Here is a 23,239-nt window from a genome sequence, read left to right on the forward strand (position 1 = left end):
CTGTGCCCCATATTTAGTGCTCTGCACCGTTCATTGTGCCCCATAGCTGTGCCCCATATACAGTGCTCTGCACCGTTCATTGTGCCCCTTTTACAGTTCTCTGCACCGTTCATTGTGCCCCATAGCTGTGCCCCATATATAGTGCTCTGCACCGTTCATTGTGCCCCATAGCTGTGCCCCATATACAGTGCTCGGCACCGTTCATTGTGCCCCATATATAGTGCTCTGCACCGTTCATTGTGCCCCATAGCTGTGCCCCATATACAGTGCTCGGCACCATTCATTGTGCCCCATAGCTGTGCCCCATATATAGTGCTCTGCACCGTTCATTGTGCCCCATAGCTGTGCCCCATATTTAGTGCTCTGCACCGTTCATTGTGCCCCATAGCTGTGCCCCATATACAGTGCTCTGCACCGTTCATTGTGCCCCTTTTACAGTTCTCTGCACCGTTCATTGTGCCCCATAGCTGTGCCCCATATATAGTGCTCTGCACCGTTCATTGTGCCCCATAGCTGTGCCCCATATACAGTGCTCGGCACCGTTCATTGTGCCCCATATATAGTGCTCTGCACCGTTCATTGTGCCCCATAGCTGTGCCCCATATATAGTGCTCTGCACCGTTCATTGTGCCCCATAGCTGTGCCCCATATAGTGCTCTGCACCGTTCATATTTCCCCATAGATGCTCCACATAAATCTGTGCTTCTGCTGCTGCAATAAAAAAAAAAAAAAACACATACTCACCTCCCTTGATTGCAGCTCCCAGCGTCCGGTCCCGGCGCCTCCATCTTCCCGGCGTCTCTGCTCTGACTGATCAGGCAGAGGGCGCCGCGCACACTATATGCGTCATCGCGCCCTCTGACCTGAACAGACAGAGCGCAGACTCCGGGAAGATGGAGGCGCCGGGAAGATGGAGCGACGCCCGGCGGCTGGAACGCGGACAGGTGAATATTACATACTTACCTAGTCCTGCCGCTCCTGACGCTCCCTCTGCCTGTCACATGGTCTTCGGTGCCGCAGCTTCTTTCTCTATCAGCGGTCACCGGCAGCGCTGATTAGAGAAATGAATACGCGGCTCCACCCCTATGGGGGGTGGAGCCGCCTATTCATTTTTCTAATGAGCGGTCCCACGTGACCGCTGAAGAGGGGAAGACGCTGCAGCACAGAAGACCGTGGGATGGCAGGAGGAGCGCGACGATCGCTGGGACTAGGTAAGTATACCTCAGCGCCCTCACCCCCTCACCCGCCGACCCTGCCGCCCACCTTGACTCGAGTATAAGCTGAGAGGGGCACTTTCAGCCCAAAAATTTGGGCTGAAAATCTCGGCTTATACTCGAGTATATACGGTAATTGTTATTATTCATTTTTATAGCGCTATTTATTCCATGGCGCTTTACATGTGAACGGGGCAAATATAGACAAGTACAATAAACATGAGTGAAACAAGGCACATACAAATTATTTCATAAAGAAAAACTTTCCCAATCCTTCTAAAGATGTACATGTGGTTTTAAAACTTTTTTTTTTTCCTTAGGCGAAGACTCCGCTGGAGATGGAGATATTTCGCATCCTTCATAAGAATAAACAGCCCATCACGGATCCGCTGCTGACACCGGTGGAGGAGGCATCGCTGAAAGCCATGAGCCTGGAAGAGGTAAGAGGGACGCAGGAGGGCGGCGGTGTACAAACGGGAGGAGCTGAGATCGGTGCACGTGCTGAGGAGTCATGTATGTCTTCATTTAGGCAAAGGAGCGCCGGGCAGAGCTCCAAAAAGCAAGAGCCCTCCAGTCCTACTATGAGGCAAAAGCACGAAGACAAAAGAAGATCAAAAGTAAAATGTAAGAAAACTCCTGTATTATACCCCAGAGCTGCACTCACTATTCTGCTGGTGCAGTCACTGTGTACATACATTACATTACTGATCCTGAGTTACCTCCAGTATTATACCCCAGAGCTGCATTCACTATTCTGCTGGTGCAGTCACTGTGTACATACATTACATTACTGATCCTGAGTTACCTCCAGTATTATACCCCAGAGCTGCACTCACTATTCTGCTGGTGCAGTCACTGTGTACATACATTACATTACTGATCCTGAGTTACATCCTGTATTATACTCCAGAGCTGCACTCACTATTCTGCTGGTGCAGTCACTGTGTACATACATTACATTACTGATCCTGGGTTACATCCTGTATTATACCCCAGAGCTGCACTCACTATTCTGCTGGTGCAGTCACTGTGTACATACATTACATTACTGATCCTGAGTTACCTCCAGTATTATACCCCAGAGCTGCATTCACTATTCTGCTGGTGCAGTCACTGTGTACATACATTACATTACTGATCCTGAGTTACCTCCAGTATTATACCCCAGAGCTGCACTCACTATTCTGCTGGTGCAGTCACTGTGTACATACATTACATTACTGATCCTGAGTTACCTCCAGTATTATACCCCAGAGCTGCACTCACTATTCTGCTGGTGCAGTCACTGTGTACATACATTACATTACTGATACTGAGTTACCTCCAGTATTATACCCCAGAGCTGCACTCACTATTCTGCTGGTGCAGTCACTGTGTACATACATTACATTACTGATCCTGAGTTACATCCTGTATTATACCCCAGAGCTGCACTCACTATTCTGCTGGTGCAGTCACTGTGTACATACATTACATTACTGATCCTGAGTTACATCCTGTATTATACCCCAGAGCTGCACTCACTATTCTGCTGGTGCAGTCACTGTATACATACATTACATTACTGATCCTGAGTTACATCCTGTATTATACTCCAGAGCTGCACTCACTATTCTGCTGGTGCAGTCACTGTGTACATACATTACATTACTGATCCTGAGTTACCTCCTGTATTATACCCCAGAGCTGCACTCACTATTCTGCTGGTGCAGTCACTGTGTACATACATTACATTACTGATCCTGAGTTACATCCTGTATTATACCCCAGAGCTGCACTCACTATTCTGCTGGTGCAGTCACTGTATACATACATTACATAACTGATCCTGAGTTACATCCTGTATTATACCCCAGAGCTGCGCTCACTATTCTGCTGGTGCAGTCACTGTGTACATACATTACATTACTGATCCTGAGTTACATCCTGTATTATACCCCAGAGCTGCGCTCACTATTCTGCTGGTGCAGTCACTGTGTACATACATTACATTACTGATCCTGAGTTACATCCTGTATTATACTCTAGGGCTGCACTCACTATTCTGCTGGTGCAGTCACTGTGTGCATACATTACATTACTGATCCTGAGTTACCTCCTGTATTATACCCCAGAGCTGCACTCACTATTCTGCTGGTGCAGTCACTGTGTACATACATTACATTACTGATCCTGAGTTACGTCGTGTATTATACCCCAGAGCTGAACTCACTATTCTGCTGGTGCAGTCACTGTGTACATACATTACATTACATTACTGATCCTGAGTTACCTCCTGTATTATACCCCAGAGCTGCACTCACTATTCTGCTGGTGCAGTCACTGTGTACATACATTACATAACTGATCCTGAGTTACCTCCTGTATTATACTCCAGAGCTGCACTCACTATTCTGCTGGTGCAGTCACTGTGTACATACATTACATAACTGATCCTGAGTTACCTCCTGTATTATACTCCAGAGCTGCACTCACTATTCTGCTGCTGCAGTCACTGTGTACATACATTACATTACTGATCCTGAGTTATATCCTGTATTATACTCCAGAGCTGCACTCACTATTCTGCTGGTGCAGTCACTGTGTACATACATTACATTACTGATCCTGAGTTACATCCTGTATTATACTCCAGAGCTGCACTCACTATTCTGCTGGTGCAGTCACTGTGTACATACATTACATTACTGATTCTGAGTTACATCCTGTATTAAACCCCAGAGCTGTACTCACTATTCTGCTGGTGCAGTCACTGTGTACATACATTACATTACTGATCCTGAGTTACCTCCTGTATTATACCCCAGAGCTGCACTCACTATTCTGCTGGTGCAGTCACTGTGTACATACATTACATTACTGATCCTGAGTTACCTCCTGTATTATACCCCAGAGCTGCACTCACTATTCTGCTGGTGCAGTCACTGTGTACATACATTACATTACTGATCCTGAGTTACATCCTGTATTATACTCCAGAGCTGCACTCACTATTCTGCTGGTGCAGTCACTGTGTACATACATTACATTACTGATCCTGAGTTACCTCCTGTATTATACCCCAGAGCTGCACTCACTATTCTGCTGGTGCAGTCACTGTGTACATACATTACATTACTGATCCTGAGTTACATCCTGTATTATACTCCAGAGCTGCACTCACTATTCTGCTGGTGCAGTCACTGTGTACATACATTACATTACTGATCCTGAGTTACATCCTGTATTATACTCCAGAGCTGCACTCACTATTCTGCTGGTGCAGTCACTGTGTACATACATTAGATCACTGATCCTGAGTTACATCCTGTATTATACCCCAGAGCTGCACTCACTATTCTGCTGGTGCAGTCACTGTGTACATACATTACATTACTGATCCTGAGTTACATCCTGTATTATACTCCAGAGCTGCACTCACTATTCTGCTGGTGCACCAGCAGACCAGCCTGACCAGCTGACCAGCCTGACCAAAGAATTGAGACGGGCTTCCAGGATTGCTGAGCGGAGATGGAAGCGATCCCACTCTGCCGACCACTTCACTGCATACAAGCAGTCCCTCGCCAGCTTCAAGTCTGCGCTCACTGCCGCAAAACAAACTTACTTCTCATCCCTCATATCCTCCCTGTCCCACAACCCTAAACAGCTTTTCAACACTTTCAATTCTCTACTCCGTCCCCCAGCACCTCCTCCCTCCCCCCTCATTTCTGCTGAAGACTTCGCCTCTTTCTTTAAACAGAAGATCGATACGATCAGAGAAAGCTTTGGCCCACAGCGCCCACTGCCCCTCTTAGCTGCTCAACCCTGCTCCTCCAAAACCAGCTTCTCCACCATGACAGAAGATCAGCTCTCCACCCTCCTGTCAAGATCACACCTCACCACCTGCACGCTTGACCCGCTCCCATCCCACCTCATCCCTAACCTTTCCACGGTCTTCATCCCAACCCTAACGCACCTCTTCAACCTCTCACTCACAACAGGTGTCTTTCCCTCATCCTTCAAGCATGCCAAGATCACACCCATCCTCAAAAAGCCCTCCCTCGACCCATCCTCTGTGTCTAGCTATCGCCCAATATCTCTTCTCCCTTATGCCTCCAAATTGCTGGAGCAACACGTCCATCTTGAACTGTCCTCCCACTTCTCCTCCTGCTCCCTCTTTGATCGGTTACAATCAGGCTTCCGTTCCCATCACTCAACTGAAACTGCCCTAACTAAAGTCACCAATGACCTACTAACTGCCAGGAGCAAGCGACACTACTCTGTCCTCCTTCTCCTGGACTTGTCTTCTGCCTTTGACACTGTAGACCACTCCCTTTTGCTACAAATTCTCTCATCTCTTGGCATCACAGACTTGGCCCTTTCCTGGATCTCGTCATATCTGACAGACCGAACATTCAGTGTCTCCCTCCCCCACACCACCTCCTCACTTCGCCCCTTGTCAGTCGGTGTTCCTCAAGGCTCTGTTCTAGGACCCCTACTCTTCTCCATCTACACTTTCGGCCTGGGACAGCTCATAGAATCCCACGGTATGCAGTATCATCTCTACGCTGACGACACGCAGATCTACCTCTCCGGACCTGACCTCTCCTCCTTGCTTACCAAAATCCCGCACTGTCTGTCTGCCATTTCAGCCTTCTTTTCTGCTCGCTTTCTACAACTGAAGATGGACAAAACAGAATTCATCATCTTTCCCCCATCTCACTCTACCCCTCCACCAGACCTATCCATCAATGTCAATGGCTGCTCACTATCCCCAGTCCCACACGCCCGGTGCCTCGGGGTGATCCTCGACTCTGCCCTCTCTTTCAAGCCACATATCCAAGCCCTTGCCTCCTCCTGTCGTCTCAAACTCAAAAATATTTCCCGGATCCGTGCTTTCCTTGACCGCAACACTGCAAAAACGCTAGTGCATGCCCTTATCATCTCCCGCCTCGACTACTGCAACCTCCTACTCTCTGGACTCCCCTCTAGCACTCTGGCACCACTCCAATCCATCCTACACTCTGCTGCCCGACTAATCCACCTGTCCCCCCGCTATTCCCCAGCCTCTCCCCTGTGTCAAGCCCTTCACTGGCTTCCTATCGCCCAGAGACTCCAGTTCAAAACCCTCACACTGACATACAAAGCCATCCACAACCTGTCTCCTCCATACATCTGTGACATGGTCTCCCGGTACCTACCTACACGCGACCTCCGATCCTCCCAAGACCTCCTTCTCTACTCCCCTCTCATCTCTTCTTCCCATAACCGCATCCAAGACTTCTCCCGTGCTTCCCCCATACTCTGGAACTCTCTACCCCAACACATCAGACTTGCGCCTACCATAGAAACCTTCAAAAAGAACCTGAAGACTCATCTCTTCCGACAAGCCTACAGCCTGCAGTGATCCTCAACCTACTGAACAGCCGTACAGCCAGCTCTTCCCTCTCCTAGTGTATCCTCACCCACCCCCTGCAGACTGTGAGCCCTCGCGGGCAGGGTCCTCCCTCCTTATGTACTCGTGTGCCTTGTTATCTGCTCATGTTTAATGTATTTGTCTATATTTGCCCCGTATTCACATGTAAAGCGCCATGGAATAAATGGCGCTATAAAAATGTATAATAATAATAATAATAATGGTGCAGTCACTGTGTACATACATTTACATTCACATCACTTTTGCACTCTTCTCTCACGCCCCGTCCTTTACACATCGCCGGTGCAGGGATTTCTGCTCTTACCTCTGCTCTGATTCTTTCAGGTATCACCGTCTGCTAAGAAAAGTCAAGAAGAAGGAAACCTTGAAGAAGTTTGAGGAGCTGCGGAAGATTGATCCTGAAGCTGCCCTTGAAGAGTTGGAGAAGCTGGAGAAGGCCCGGATGATGGTGATTGTGGGGCGCAGTGTTTCGGGGGGGCGGCTATTGTCGGGATTTCCCTGTCCGCTCTCTTTTCCTGACCTCTCTCCTCTCTCTCCAGGAGCGGATGTCTCTGAAGCACCAGAACAGCGGGAAGTGGGCGAAGTCCAAGGCCATCATGGCCAAGTACGACGAGGGGGTGAGCGGCTCTATTTGTTCTCTCTACAGGCGTTTGCCACTTATGGATCCTGATCCAGCGACAGGAGTCCTGCAGAGATCTGATGATGATGATGATGATGGCGACCACAGCAGCACAGTGTTTATGTTCTAGGAGCTTTCTGTGGGGAATGTTAGTGATGAATTACCAGCTGTGCAGAGTATTTCAGATGAGGAGTTTGCTGATCTCATAGACCCAGTAGTGTGAGCCCCAGCAGCACAGAGTATGTCAGGAGAGCATTGCACTGGTCTTGTGGGGGTTCATAGATTGAGTAACGTGGCAGAAAGAGGGGGGTCCTCCAGCAGCACAGAGTATTTTATAAGGGGAATGTACAGGTGATCTGCGGAGTTGTATGTGAGAATTTCAGCAGCACAGAGTATTTGAGGCAAGGTGTGTCCATGGTTGCTCTTGTGCTCTGCATTGCCCCCTTTCCCTGCATTCGGTCAGTCACATGCTCTCCTTTTACCATCTTTTAGGCCCGTAAAGCGATGCAGGAACAGCTGCACAAACACCGGGAGCTGACCCGAAGAATCGAGGTGGTGTCCGAGGAGGAAGAGGAGGACGAGGCAGAAGAGACCATCCCTGACTTCGTCAATGAGGCACAAATGAGTCTCCAGGGAGCGAACCCCTGGATGTCTGGAAAGCTGCGAAGTGACGCACAACAGGCCGGGGGTCTGGAGGAGACGCGGATGGAGGAAGAGGTGAACACGAAGACCAAGGAGCAAGAGGATGACGATGAGGAGGAGGAAGAGGAAGAAGAGACATTACTGCAAGAGTTTGCAGACAGAAGACTTATACGCCAAGAACTGGCAGAGCAGGAGTCTGCGGACCCAGAGCAGGGTGAGTACTGGTCCTACCGGACCACTGATGATCTGACCATCCTGTGGAGGCTGCGGACCCCTGCCCTTAACGGAGGGTCCCGGCACAGTCTGTATAGGTTTATATATCTGTTACCTGGAGGAATAACATAAGTCTCAGAGCAGATTCTGCAGAATGGTCCGGTGCCCGCAGCACTAGCTGGGTCATCCCTCCTCTGTCTCCACTCCCCATAACCTCTTATTTCTTGTGCAGGGTCGGTGGTGGGCAGCACAGCGGAGGACAATGCCCTGGAAGTGTCGCAGTTCAATAGATTATTCCAGAGGATGTTGGAGCAGAACAAGAAAGAAGAGACCCTGCAGGCAAAGAGCGCCGCTCCGGAGGAAGAGGAGCAGTCAGGAGCTGCACACACAGAAGAGAAGATGGAGCAGAACAGAACCGAGGAAGAAGGTCCGTTACTAATAGAGAGTCTGGAGCGGACCAGGACCCTGGAAGACCTCGAGGATCTCGGGGAGCCGGAGATGCTGCTGCAGGAGACGACCGAGAAGATCTCGCAACCGAGAGGGAAAAATCCAACCAAGAAATCAAAACTCATCAATTCCCAGGACATTCTACCGGCAAAGGTGCGAGCGGTGCAGGCGCCGCTGATTCCTACCACTATGGAGACGGAGGAGGATGAGGAGGAGGTGAGTGGTCGAACTTTACAGGTTACAAATGACTGTACACACTTAGAATCTCCTCCATTCACAGCCAACGCTGCAGTCACAAGTCTGCTGCAATACTAGTTAACACCTTCCCGACATAAAACGTAGGATTGTGTTGTGAATAATGTTCACAAGTATGTAGTGGGCCCTGGATCCGTGTAACACCCGGCATCTGCTGCAGCTCCGATCACTGCTGGATAACCATTTATAGGCTGCGGTCAGTCTCTGACCACAGCAGCTCCCATCGCACCGACCTGGAGACTCATGGGACCAGGTCACTACCAATGCTGCAAAAATAATCCTCAAAAAAGCAATGGTGGGATTTTATTTTTCTCTCCTTTCCACCACAGCTAGCCTACCTCCCCCCCCCGTTTTCAATGCTGTATGGTCACTTGTCCTGCAGAATAATGGTCCTCGACGGGGCTACTCTGCCAGAGCGCGCGCCTCGCTGCTGCCCCTGCCTGTACTTGATGCTCTGCTGTGGGGATGTGACTGTTGCATCTTCCTTTTCAGTGGGCAATGCAGAAAATACTACATTTCCCAGAATGCATTGCAGCATCAGTAACTGCCAGCAGAAAGTAGTAGCATTTTAACCCTCGGGATCCGGTTTCGGTAATAACGTTTTGGCTTTTCCGTTCCCTTTCGATGTTTAGGTTGATGACCTTGAAACGAGGCAGAAAATGATGATCCAGGAGGCGTTTGCTGGGGACGATGTCGTCAATGATTTCCTAAAGGAGAAGCGCAAAGCAGAAGAAGCCTCGGAGCCCAAAGACATCAGCCTGGTGCTGCCGGGCTGGGGGGAGTGGGGCGGGACCAACATTCAGGTCAACCCACGTAAACGACGCAGGTGAGTGCCCACCCTTACATAGTCCGCACCGAGGACCCCACAACGCAGATACTCACCCAAAGAAATAATAATTTTCACAAACTTACATAATATAACACATGAGCAATTTCCTGTATAAGCATTTGCCAAGTCCTTATAGAAGGTCAAATGCTTATACTGGAGCTTCTATGGGGGCATACCAAATGCTTATGCTGGAGCAGCCCTTGTAGAAGCTCTATTTTAAGCATTTGCCAAGCTCTTATGGAAGCTCAAGTATAAGCATTTTGTATGCCCCCATAGAAGCTCCAGTATAAGCATTTGACAAGCCTTTATTCAACCCCTGGCAAAAATTACCAAATCACCGGCCTTGGAGGATGTTCATTCACATGTTTAATTTTGTAGAGAAAAAAGCCGATCACAGACCTGGCACGAAACTACAGTCATTTCAGATGGCAACTTTCTGGCTTTAATAAACACTAAAAGAAATCAAGAACAAAAAATGTGGTAGTCAGTAATGGTGACTTTTTTAGAACAAGCATAGGGGAAAAATTATGGGCTCACTCATGTGGGAAAAAAATTATGGAATCGCCCTCTAAATTTCATTTCCCAAAACTAACTCCTACGTCAAATTAGATCTGCTCGTTATTCTGTGATCACACCTTGGAGAGCTGCTGCACCAAGTGGACTGACATGAATCATGGCTCCAACATGAGAGATGTCAATTGAAACAAAGGAGAGGATTATCAAACTCTTCAAAGAGGGTAAATCATTACGCAATGTTGCAAAAGATGTTGGTTGTTCAGTGTCAGCTGTGTCTAAAATCAGGACCAAATACAAACAACATGGGAAGGTTGTTAAAGGCAAACATACTGGTACACCAGGGAAGACATCAAAGTGTCAAGACCAGAAACTTAAAGCAATATGTCTCCAAAACAGGAAATGCACAACAAAACAAATGAGGAACGAATGGGTGGAAACTGGAGTCAGCGTCTGTGACCGAACTGTAAGAAACCGCCTAAAGGAAATGGGATTTACCTACAGAAAAGCTAAATGAAAGCCATCATTAACACCTAAACAGAAAAAAACAAGGTTACAATGGGCTAAGGAAAAGCAATGGTGGACTGTGGATGACTGGATGAAAGTCATATTCAGTGATGAATCGCGAATCTGCATTGGACAAGGTGATGATGCTGGAACTTCTGTTTGGTGCTGTTCCAATGAGATTTATAAAGATGACTGCCTGAAGAGAACATGCAGATTTCCACAGTCATTGATGATATGGGGCTGCATGTCAGGTAAAGGCACCGGGGAGACGGCTGTCATTACATCTTCAATAAATGCACAAGTTTATGTTGATATTTTGGACACTTTTCTTATCCCATCAATTGAAAGGATGTTTGGGGATGATGAAATCATTTTTCAAGATGATAATGCATCCTGCCATAGAGCAAAAACTGTGAAAACATTCCTGGAAAAAAGACACATAAGGTCAATGTCATGGCTGCAAATAGTCCGGATCTCAATCCAATTGAAAATCTTTGGTGGAAGTTGCAGAAAATGTTCCATGAGAAGAATCCAACCTGCAAAGCTGATCAGCAACAGCAATCAGAGAAAGATGGAGGCAGATTGATGAAGAGTCCTGTGTGACCCTCAGTAAGTCCAGGCCTCAGAGATTGCAAACTGTAAGAAAAGCCAGAGGTGGTGCAGCAAAATACTAGTGATGTGTTGGAGGGTTTTTTGTTTGTTTGTGTTTCATGATTCCATAATTTTTTCCCCTCTGCTTGTTCTAAAAAAAAAAAAGTAACCATTGCTGACAACCACACTTTTTGTTCTTGATTTCTTTGTGTTTCTTAAAGCCAGAAAGTTGCCATTTGAAATGACTTTAGTTTTGTGCCATGTCTGTGATCGGCTTTCTTTCTACAAAATTAAACAACTGAATGAACTTCCTCCAAGGCCGGTGATTCCATCGTTTTTGCCAGGGGTTGTAGAAGCTCCAGTATATGCATTTGACAAGCCTTTATGGAAACTTCAGTATAAGACTTAGTCTTCCCCCATTCTTTTCTGTTTGATTTTGTTAAGCTTTCCAAATTAAACCATGAATGCCACACACTATAGATGTACTTGGACGGCATACACACTCCTTCTCCACAGCAGCGAGCTGTAAATAAAAAAAAAAAAAAAGTTGATTATATGAAGAACAGTTGATAAATGTAATAAGCAGTAAATTGCAAAATTACTTAGAATTTGTAATTATTTCTGACAGTATCCAATTTCTGAGGATGGGAACATCCCTTTAATGATCATACAATCAGATCTCCCCTTCAGCCTCGCACCACTATGCACCCCTGGTTCCTGCGTCCCTCAGTGCAATATCAGAGAGATACTGATTAGCACAAATGCCGGAGTTTTTGAGTTTTGGTCTTTATTATACCCACCCAAACACTGCTGCGATGGGGCAGAAGCAGCTCCTCGCTGGCAGCTGTCCGCAGGGCAGTGAAGCGTTGCCTCTTGGCCCATGTCGTGACTTCTGTGGGCTTCCATTACTGACATCCACTTCTGGGGATGATGTCCACAAGTCTGCAGTAACTGAGGTCGCTGCCCACCACCCTGGTGGTGCACGTGGATCGGGCATGGGGCAAATTGTGTTATAAAGGTGCGTTTTTTTGTGTGGGATAACCCATCCCCGACATGCGCCATACATGTACTGCCATGCTGAACGCTGTGGTATCTGGTGCGGGTGTCAGCTCTCAGTGACAGTGCAATGCCCACGATCTGTGCTAGCACCGGTCGCAGGCATTTAATCCCTCCGTTGCCGCTGTCAGTAGTGACATCGAGGAGCATCGCACAGGGAATGAGTTCCCTGCACGCTTCCAACAGGACAACGCGATGCAATTGCGTTGTCCTGATGGTCTCCATGGAGACAACCGTCCGCAAGATGGCCGAGGGGTCCTTCAGGGTCCTGCAGGGAAGGTGGCTTGTGCTTGCCTGCTAAGACCAGGACCTGAAAAGCCTCCTTCCCTGCCTGTCATATGCTGATGTGATAGTATCAGATCAGTGATCTGACACCATACAGTGGTCTCCCAGGATGGAACAATGTAAAAAGTAAAAAAATATATATTAAGTATAAAATATTTTTATAAATCCCCAAATTAAAAAAAGGAACAAATATTTTTCCAATAAATACATTTATGTAAATAAACAAACCATAAAAGTACACATTTCTTTATCGCCTCTCATTGGGGGACACAGGAACCATGGGTGTATGCTGCTGCCACTAGGAGGCTGACACTATGCAAATAAAAAAGTTAGCTCCTCCTCTGCAGTGTACACCCCACCGACTGGCATTAAACTCTTCAGTTTAGCTTAGTGTCAGTAGGAGGTGGACACGGGTCTTTCATTAGACCCTTATCTACCTCAATGTGCGTCGTTTCTTTTTCAGGTTTTTGGAAGGGATACAGGGTGAGCAGTCACACCTGTAGTCCCACAAAGCGGACTATGAGTACGGCGTGTACTGCCACCCCGTATCCTCATAGATCCCTCTCCAGGACCAAGATCCTAGCACACAAGCGTGCTCAGAAGTCCGGTCCTGGCTCCGTCCCCCACCCACTCGCCTTCCAGAGCCTGTCGGTCGGAGGAGACGAGGACGTCCATCAGCTCCAAGGACGTCTAATATCTTCCACGTTTTTAAGGTTAGTAGACGGCGTGGGATATTAGGTGAGTATTTGGGGGGCCTCGGGATTCCCTTCTTCCTGCATTTCTGCGGCCGCACTGCTATTCCTGCGGCAGCACCCTTCCTGTACCAGCAATTAGGGACAATTTCCGGGGCCCATCCTTTGCGTGGCGGCTTTTAATTCCGGCCGCGCTACCTTCCCACGGTGGCTCTGCACCTCTAATCGGTGCCCCAGACCCTTTCCTCTGCGGCGCGGCCCCCACTACAGACAGCCGCTCTGTTTTTATCTCCACGGCAGTCCCTCCTTTTCAGCGGCCACGGTCGTCTCCTGCGGCGGCCGGCTTTTAATGTAGGCCCCGGCTCTTCCCGGGGCCTACTTCCGGCGCCGACACCGGCGCTCCGCTGTTTCTGCGGCGGCTGCCGCGCCTGTCAGACGGGACGCCCGCACCTTTTCCTCGGCGCCGGCACCCATTTCAGCGGTCACCGGCCGCTAATTTAGGCCCCGGCTTCCCCCGGGGCCTACTTCCGGTGACGCGCTCCGTCACTTCCGGTATCATCGGGCGGGCTTTCTCCCGCCCGACAAACTCTGCCCGGCATTCCCCACCCACCGGCGCCATCTCGGCTGGCTCCGCCCCTTCCTCCACGCCGCTGCTGGACGCTCAGGGCACGAGTTCTCTTCATCGTGCCACGCTCCTGCGCCGGGGGAACTTCGCAGAGCGCTCTTGCTGGGAACACCGCACGCCATCTGCGCTGGGGATCCACAGCATCTTCCTCCAGGCCTGCAGCTCCTGGTATCCGGGGTTTTTCGTCTGCCGTGAGTAGCTCTGCACTGCAGACTGACACCCTCCTCTGCCCCACTGTCCCCTAACCTGCTGGCATTTTCTTCAGGGACCTCTTCAAAATGTCTAACTCTAAAGGGGGCCGCTCTCGTCCTCCGACTTCTTCATCTTCTGCCTTAGTCACGTACTTTGCATGTTCGTCCTGTAACAGCAAACTTCCCTCAGGTCAGTCCTCCCCGCTGTGTCAGTCCTGCAGCAACCCGATTGTTCCCACCGCCCAGGATCCCCCGGCTGTTCCGCCCGAGAGTGATCCCCCCCCATCCCAGGCTGGGCCGCCTCTCTGTCACAATCGGTTGCCAATTTAACACGGGTATCTCAAACCCTAGTGTCCGCGCTGGATCGGTTACCCCTGCAGACCCCTGCAGTGGCCAGCGGGTCGCAGGAACCGCCGCCCGAGCCCTCCTTGATAAGCCACAAAAGGTCCAGACAGGAACGTCGGTCTGAGTCCTCTTCGCGCTCCATCTCGCCGCTTGGCCCTCCCCTGCGGTTGGTGTCCCACCGATCCTCCTCCCCTGAGTCGGGCGAGGCATTATCTGATGCGCCTTCGGAGGATATTTCAGAGCTGGATCCTAGCCAAATCGCCACCATGAGTGAGACAGTACAGAACCCCATTGGGGCAATAAACCAAACCTGTGGCATCAAGGATCCCTCTACGGAACCCGCAGATCAGGCGGTTTCATTTAGACGGGCCAAACCACCTTCTAAATTTTTCGCTCCTCATCCTGAATTCGAGGAAATCTTGTCCAGAGAGAGAGAGAACCCCACTAGGCGTTTTCAGAAGGGAAAACGCCTGGGTGTGCTATATCCTTTTTCTCCAGAACTTACCGCCAATTGGACGGTCTCTCCCTCAGTGGATCCACCTGTGTCCAGGCTGTCCACCAACACGGTGCTTCCACTGTCCGGCGGAGCATCTCTGAAGGATTCAAACGATAGAGTTATAGAATCCTTCGCGAAATCTGCTTTTGAAGCGGCTTCAGCGGCTCTATGTCCAGCTTTTGCGTCCACTTGGGCTTCAAAATCCATTTCAAAATGGGCCAAGGATCTTCGGCGAGGTATCCTGGACGGGGCGCCTCCCGCACAATTAGCGGAACTTGCCAACCAGATTTCCCACGCTGGTGAATACCTGGTTTCCGCCTCCCTGGATGTCGCGTCTTGTGCGGCTCAAGCTTCCAGCAATGCCGTTGCCATCCGCCGGACCGTTTGGCTCAAGGCCTGGCAGGCGGACTTGTCCTCCAAAAAGTCCCTTACTAGTCTGCCCTTCCAGGGCTCTCGCCTCTTTGGTTCCCAGCTGGACCAAATAATTAAGGACGCCACCGGGGGTACAAGTTCTCTTCTCCCCCAGGCTAAGCCTCGTCGCCCTCCTCCTAGACGACAGTTTCGTTCTTTTCAGCCTTTTCGTCGCTTCGCTGCGTCAAACTCCTTTTCCCAGCAGCAACAGAGGCCACAGGCACGTCAAGAGAAGAAGGCGGTGTCCTTTAGGCCCACTCCGTCCTGGCGTCCTCGTTTCTCCCAGGGTAGATCCTCCAGGCCCAGGACTGGAAGATCCACCTCGGCATGACTCTCGACAAGACTCCAGCCCAACTCCCAGATTGGGCGGCCGTCTTCTCCTTTTCAGGGACGTCTGGATTTCTGCAGTAGAGGATGCATGGGTCAGGGAAGTTGTATCCTCGGGATACAAAATAGAGTTCGCTTCCCAACCTCGGGATCGTTTCTTCCAATCCCGTCCTCCAAGAGACCCCGCTCTAGTTCCGGGCTTCTTCTCAGCCATCGCTTCTCTGCTCAAATCCGGGGTAATCGTTCCCGTCCCAGAAAAAGAACGCTTCACGGGTTTCTACTCAAATCTTTTTGTGGTACCGAAAAAAGACGGCAAAGTTCGCCCCATTCTGGACCTCAAATTGCTGAACAGGAGGGTTCGCCTGAGACACTTCAGGATGGAATCCCTTCGTTCAGTAATTGCTTCCATGGAGGCTCAGGAGTTTCTATGCTCAATAGATATCCAGGACGCCTACCTCCATGTCCCGATATTTCCCGGACATCACCGTTTCCTGCGCTTCGCAGTGCAACGAGATCATTTTCAGTTCGTCGCCCTGCCGTTCGGTCTCGCAACCGCGCCAAGAGTGTTCACGAAGATCATGGCGGCGCTGATGGCCATCTTGAGAGTCAGAGGCTTGGTCCTATTTCCATATCTCGACGACATCCTCATCAAGGCTCCGTCCTTCGCTCAGGCCCACGAAAGCCTGTCCATTGTTCTCGACACCTTAGCCCGTTTAGGGTGGCTGGTAAACCGGAAGAAGTCCTGCCTTATTCCTTCTCAGCGCATCATCTTTCTGGGCATGCTTTTCGACACTCGTCAGAGCAAAGTCTTCCTTCCCAAAGACAAGAGATCCACTCTTTGTCAGGACATACGCTTGCTCCAGGGTCCTCGACCTCACTCCCTCCGTTCGGCCATGAAGGTTCTGGGGAGGATGGTAGCTACATTGGAAGCGATTCCCTTCGCCCAATTCCATTCGCGACCCCTTCAGCAAGCCATTCTGTCTCAGTGGGACAGGTCGGTCTTCTCCCTGGATCGACCGATCAAACTCTCCTTTCGGGTCAGGCGGTCTCTCAACTGGTGGCTGACGTCACCTCTCATCTCCCAGGGCAGGTCCTTCCTTCCGGTTCACTGGCAGGTGGTGACAACGGACGCCAGCCTGATCGGCTGGGGTGCGGTTTTTCGCCACCTGACGGTTCAGGGCCGTTGGTCGCCGCAGGAGTCATCTCTGCCGATCAACGTCCTCGAAATTCGGGCCATCTTTCTGTCCCTCCGCCACTGGGAAAGGATCCTCAGGGGCCTTCCAGTCCGGATCCAGACGGACAACGCCACGGCTGTGGCATATGTCAATCATCAGGGGGGGACTCGGAGCTCCTTGGCCCTTGCCGAGGTATCCAAGATCCTCCTTTGGGCAGAGGCAACTGTTCCGGTGATATCCGCGGTGCATATCCCCGGCGTGGAAAACTGGGCCGCCGACTTCCTCAGCCGCGAGGGCCTCGCGGCAGGGGAATGGACCTTGCATCCGGAGGTCTTCCATCAGATTTGTCTTCGATGGGGAGCTCCGGATGTGGATCTCACGGCGTCCCGAGTCAACAGGAAGGTTCCGCAGTTCGTCTCCAGGTCCCGCGATCCTCTCGCAGTGGGCGTCGATGCTCTGGCCATTCCTTGGTCACAGTTCGAGCTGCCCTACCTGTTCCCACCCCTTCCATTACTTCCCAAACTGTTGAAGAAGATCAAAGCGGAAGGGGTGCCGGTCATCCTGATCGCCCCGGATTGGCCCAGGAGAGCTTGGTTCGCGGAGCTCGTCAACCTTCTCGCGGACGCTCCCTGGCGCCTTCCAGACAGGCCCGATCTGCTGTCCCAGGGTCCGATCTGCCACCCGAATTCTCGGTCGCTCAGTTTAACGGCGTGGCTGTTGAGACCGCGGTTCTAAGAGCGTCCGGCCTTTCGTACCGGGTGATTCACACCATGATTCAGGCTCGGAAGCCTTCGTCTTCCAGGATCTACTACCGCACCTGGAAGGCCTACTTCCGTTGGTGCGAGTCCAACCGCGTTCCGCCTATGGTTTTTTCCCTGCCTTCTCTTTTGGCCTTCCTTCAGGCAGGACTGGATTCGGGCCTGGCTCTTAGTTCCCTGAAGGGTCAGGTCTCTGCGCTTTCCATCCTCTTTCAGAAGACCTTGGCCTCTCGGCCACAGGTTAAGACCTTCTTTCAGGGGGTAGCCCACGCCGTCCCGCCGTACAGGGCCCCTGTGGAGGCATGGGACCTAAACCTGGTACTGGACGTTCTGAAGGTTTCTCCCTTTGAACCTCTTAGGGAGATTCCTCTATCAGTTTTATCATGGAAGGTAGCCTTTCTTGTGGCCATCACGTCCATTCGCCGCGTTTCCGAGCTGGCGGCCCTGTCTTGCCGTCCTCCGTTTTTGGTCATTCACCAGGACAAGGTGGTCTTCCGGCCCCCTCCTTCTTTTCTTCCTAAGGTGGTTTCCACCTTCCACCTCAACGAGGACATCGTTCTACCTTCCTTTTGTCCAGCTCCGACTCATCCTCTGGAGCGATCATTGAACAAGCTGGATCTTGTCAGGGCTGTGAGGATCTATCTGGACAGAACGTCCACTTTCCGGAAGACGGATTCCTTTTTCGTCATTCCTGATGGCACGCGCAGAGGCCAGCCGGCTTCTAAAGCGACTATTGCTCGATGGATCAGAATGGCAATCTTGGAGGCTTACCGGGTCAAGAACAGAGTGCCCCCTCCTGGGATTAAGGCTCACTCTACCCGGGCAGTCGGCGCCTCCTGGGCGGTGCACCACAGGGCTTCCACCCTACAGCTGTGCAAAGCGGCAACTTGGTCTTCCATCCACACGTTCGCCAAATTTTACAAGGTCCATACCTACGCATCAGCGGACGCCAGCCTAGGCAGAAGGATCCTGCAGGCGGCAGTGGTGAGTCCTCTGACCTGATGGAAGTCTGTTTTTCCCGCCCTTGGGACTGCTTTGGGACGTCCCATGGTTCCTGTGTCCCCCAATTAGAGGCGATAAAGAAAACAGGATTTTTGGTTGCTTACCGTAAAATCTGTTTCTTGAAGCCTCCATTGGGGGACACAGCACCCTCCCAATGTTTTTGTTATGTTCTCTGACTGTTCTCACGTTTACAGTTCTCAAGTTTGTGGTTATGGTTTTTCAACCTTGTTCTTTCTCCTACTGCTTTCTCACTAACTGAAGAGTTTAATGCCAGTCGGTGGGGTGTACACTGCAGAGGAGGAGCTAACTTTGTTATTTGCATAGTGTCAGCCTCCTAGTGGCAGCAGCGTACACCCCATGGTTCCTGTGTCCCATGGTTCCTGTGTCCCCCAATGGAGGCTTCAAGAAACAGATTTTACGGTAAGCAACCAAAAATCCTGTTATTTGGTATCAACAAGACCTATAAAACTATCCCACTCATTAACAACCCCTTCAGTGAACACCGTAAGAAAAAAAATAGGCAAAAAACAATGCTTTATCATACTGCTGAACAAAGAGTGCGGTTAACTGTGATCAAAAAGACTGATATGAATAAAAATGGTACCACAGAAAACGTCATCTTGTACCCCAAAAAAGAAGCAGCCATAGAGCTCCATCAGCGGATAAACAGTGTAAGGCTACGTTCACACTAGCGTTATGCTAGTGTGCGTCGGGTTAGCGTCGGGCGACGCACGCGTCATGCGCCCCTATATTTAACATGGGGGACGCATGCGTTTTTGTTTGTTGCGTTGTGCGACGCATGCGTCTTTTTTGCCGCAAGCGTCGGACCAAGAAAACGCAACAAGTTGCATTTTTCTTGCGTCCGATTTTTGGCAAGAAACGACGCATGCGTCGCAAAATGCAGCGTTTTTGCGTGCGTTTTGCCGCGTTTTTGCGTGCGTTGCGTCGCCGATGCAGCGGCACACAGCGCTAGTGTGAACGTAGCCTTAGCTGTGAGAATAATGTGATGCAAAAATTAGTTTTTCTATAAGTTCTCATTTTGTAAAAGTGCCAAAATGTAAAAAAAAAATCTATAAATTGGGTATCCTGTAATTGTACTGACCTGAAGAATAAAGCTGACTTATCAATTTTACCACACGCGGAAAGGTATAAAAAAACCAAAAGGCAATTCCTGAATTGCTGGTTTTTGTTCATTCTGTCTCACTCAGAATAGAAAGCGATCAAAAAATGTCATGAGCCCGAAAATGGTACCAATAAAAACTTCAACTCATCCTGCAAAAAACAAGCCATAACATGACTGTCGGCCGAAATATAGAAAAATTATAGCTCTCAGAATGTGGTGATGCAAAAATTAGTTTTCGAAATAAAAATCGTCTTTAGTGTGACAGCAGCCAAACATACAAACCCGATAAAGATCTGGTATCGCTGTAATCGCACCGACCCGAAGAATAAAGTCGCCTAATCAATTATACCGTATCAGGAACGGCGTAAAAAATAAAACCAGTTCTTCACATACTGTTGATTTTTTTTTTTTTCATTCTGCCTCCCAAAGATTGCAGTAAGGCTTTGTCGCACATTTATCCTGCTCTCTGCATTGAGCGCTTTCACCGGGGTTTCCGTGTAAATCTCTCAATATGTGATTCGGATGAAACCTCTGGCAGAAGATTCCCTATAATGAGGCAGATAGAGGCACTGTGGACACCATAGGACGTGAGCCTTCAGTGGCCGTCCTTTTAGGATTGCATAAAAGTGCCATCGGTCATAATTTTGTGCAGTTCTGAAAAGGACACTGCTGAACAGAGTCCAGACAGACCTGAGTAACTCTGCTGCCTCGTTATAGTGAATGGATCCATCGGGGGTTTCTTCTGTCACGTCACTCAGAGATTTAGATGGAAACCCCGATGTAAGTGCTCAGCATAGAGTGCCGGATAACTGTGATCATAAATGTTATGTAGAAATGTTCCCAATAAAAGCTCCTACTCAATCCACAAAAAAACAAGTTCCCACTCAGGTCCGTCATCCATTATCAGATATATTGGAGGCTTCCACGTTACTGGCAGCACAAAGGCTATGGAAAAGCGAAATGGCTCCAGGCCCCACAAAAGAAATTTGGCAAATTTACAGGTGTGTGTCTCCAGAAGCATGAGCTGGTTATGATATACTGGTAACTACAACGTACTGGTCACTACAACGGCAGTTTGCCATTTTCAGTCAGCAACATTCATTGCTGCTTGTTTCTCGAAATCACACATGGAGTCAAAATCGTCACAACATCTGTAGATAAATTCCCGAAGGGTTAGAATTTCCAAAATGGGGTCACTTGAGGGGGATTCTGCTCTTCTAGCACTTATGGGTACTTTTATATGGAATCCTCAAACTATTCTGGGAAAATCTGCTCTCCAGGAGGCAAATAGCGCTCCGCCCCTCCCAATGCCAGTGCCAATGTAACATGGCACCCTCAAACAAAATCTGCACTGTAATACGACGTTTCTTCCCTTCTGAGCTTTGCACTGTTCCTCAAAAGTAGTTTTTGATAACATATGGGTTATCAGTAAACTCAGGAGAAATTGTACAACAAACTTTGGGGGCCATTTTCTCCTGTTGCCCTTGTGACTATACAAAATTTGGAGCTAAAAAAGATTTTTGGGGGAAAAATGTTTTTTTTTTTTTTTTTTAATTTTCACGGCTCTACGTTATAAACTTCCGTGAAGCATCGGTGGAATCAAGGTGCTCAATACACATCTAGATTAATTCCCTAAGGGGTCTAGTTTCCAAAATGGCATCACTCGTTGGGGGTTTCCACTTTTTAGGTACATCAGGGGCTCTCTAAATGCGACATGGCGTCCACTGATTATGCCAGCATGCTTTACCTTCAAAAAGTGGAATGGCTCCTTCTTCTTTTCCAAGCGCTGCCGTGCGCCCAAACAGTAGATTTCCCCCACATATGGAGTATCGGCGTACTCAGAAGAAATTGCACAGCAAAATATATGGTTCATTTTCTCCTATTACCATTGTGAAAGTTAAAAAAAAAAAAGTCTAAAGAAAAATTTTTGTGAAAGAAAAGTAATGTTTGTTTTTTTTCCTTCTACATTCCAAAAATTCCTGTGAAGCACCTGAAGGTTTAATAAACTTCTTGAATGTGGTTTTAAGCACTGTGAGGGGTGCAGTTTTTAGAATGGGGTCACTTTGGGGTATTTTCTGTCATATAGGCCCCTCAGATGTGAGGTGGTCCCTAAAAAAATATGGTTCTGCAAATTTTGCTGTAAAGATGAGAAATTGCTGGTCAACTTTTAACCCTTTATAACTTCCTAATAAAATTTTTTTTGGTTGCGTTGATGTAAAGTAAACCGGTGGGAAATTATGTTTAACTATTTTGTGCGATATGACTCTGATTTAAGGGCATAAAAATGAAAAGTTTGAAAATTGCTACATTTTCGACAAATTCTCATTTTTTTTTCACAAATAAACACAAGTCATATCAAAGAAATATTACCACTAACATGAAGGACAACATGTCACGAAAAAACAATCTCAAGATCACCGGGATCTGTTGAAGCGTTTTAGAGTTATGACCTTCTAGAGCAGTGTTTCGCAAACTCCGGTCCTCACGGACCCCAACAGGTCATGTTTTCAGGATTTCCTTGGTATTGCACAGGTGATGGAAGTATCAGGAGTTCTCTCACCTGTGCAGCACTATGGAAATCCTGAAAACATGACCTGTTGGGGTCCGTGAGGACTGGTGTTTGGGAAATACTGTAAAAGTGACACTGGTCAGAATTGTAGAAATTGGCCCAGTCAGGAAGGGGAAATAAATAACCGTCCTGATTCTTCTTACCTGGAGGATGTTGGTAGTGGAACCACTTGTGTCCTTCACAACCCCCCCTATCTGATACTCGGGGGCTGCACATCGCCGTCCTCTGCCTTGCTTTGGCTTTTCATTCCTGTTCTTACCCCCATGAAGCAAATTATTGTACCAAAAAGCCAATTCTTTATTAACAGGTGGCGCTATAGAGTTTAAGTCCTCTTTTTCTCTGAAGAGGCAATTTGCATTTTTAAGAACAAAAATTTTTACTATTTTTTTTTCCAACCTTTTATTATTATTTTTTTTTTAATGTTCATTTAAAAGCGAGCGCTTGCCTCTGCGGGAGCACATTAATATGAACACTGCTCGTTCTTGGAAGCACTTTGGGGACCAGAGAAGCTGCTAACGCTTGTGTTTTGCTTTGGAAATAACTTGAAGAGTGTAAATTAGAGAGGGTCCCCTGTGTCGGGCCGGGACGGCGTCTCCGCGCTCCAGTTAGCACGCAGCAGCCGCTGCCGCTCGCTCAGGGACTGCACGTGCTGCCGCCTCCAGGGACGAGCTGTAATATTTTTTTGTAATTAATTAAATAGAGGTGAGTTCATGGTAACGAGGAACAAAAAAACGGAAAACCGCTTATCTCGCCCTTAACCCGTCGCTTCGTCAGGAGAGCGCTGAAGATTTTGCTGCAGTGCGGATTATCACATCCAAAAAACATAATTCAGTGACTCGCCGGAGCTCTCGGCACATTGGGAGATAAGACCCCAGATATGGTAAAATGGCGGGCGGAGCGTTTCTCTCCACCTGTTAAAAACTTTGTTTTAATCCTGT

General features: G+C 48.9%; 1 protein-coding gene across 2 annotated transcripts in view; it reads left to right on the forward strand.

Moving 5' to 3' along the window:
* Nucleotides 1-23,239, forward strand: part of UTP14A (UTP14A small subunit processome component) — a 68,058-nt gene that overhangs the window by 42,338 nt on the left and 2,481 nt on the right. For both annotated transcript variants that reach the window (XM_069746095.1, XM_069746094.1), the window contains 7 exons: nt 1,535-1,654; nt 1,744-1,838; nt 6,955-7,078; nt 7,170-7,247; nt 7,742-8,105; nt 8,337-8,767; nt 9,439-9,632. In XM_069746095.1, the coding sequence (XP_069602196.1) occupies nt 1,535-1,654; nt 1,744-1,838; nt 6,955-7,078; nt 7,170-7,247; nt 7,742-8,105; nt 8,337-8,767; nt 9,439-9,632 (1,406 nt within the window). The remainder of the gene's footprint in view (nt 1-1,534; nt 1,655-1,743; nt 1,839-6,954; nt 7,079-7,169; nt 7,248-7,741; nt 8,106-8,336; nt 8,768-9,438; nt 9,633-23,239) is intronic.

This window comes from Ranitomeya imitator, chromosome 2, assembly GCF_032444005.1.
Source record: "Ranitomeya imitator isolate aRanImi1 chromosome 2, aRanImi1.pri, whole genome shotgun sequence".
NCBI classification, from domain to species: Eukaryota; Metazoa; Chordata; class Amphibia; order Anura; family Dendrobatidae; genus Ranitomeya; species Ranitomeya imitator.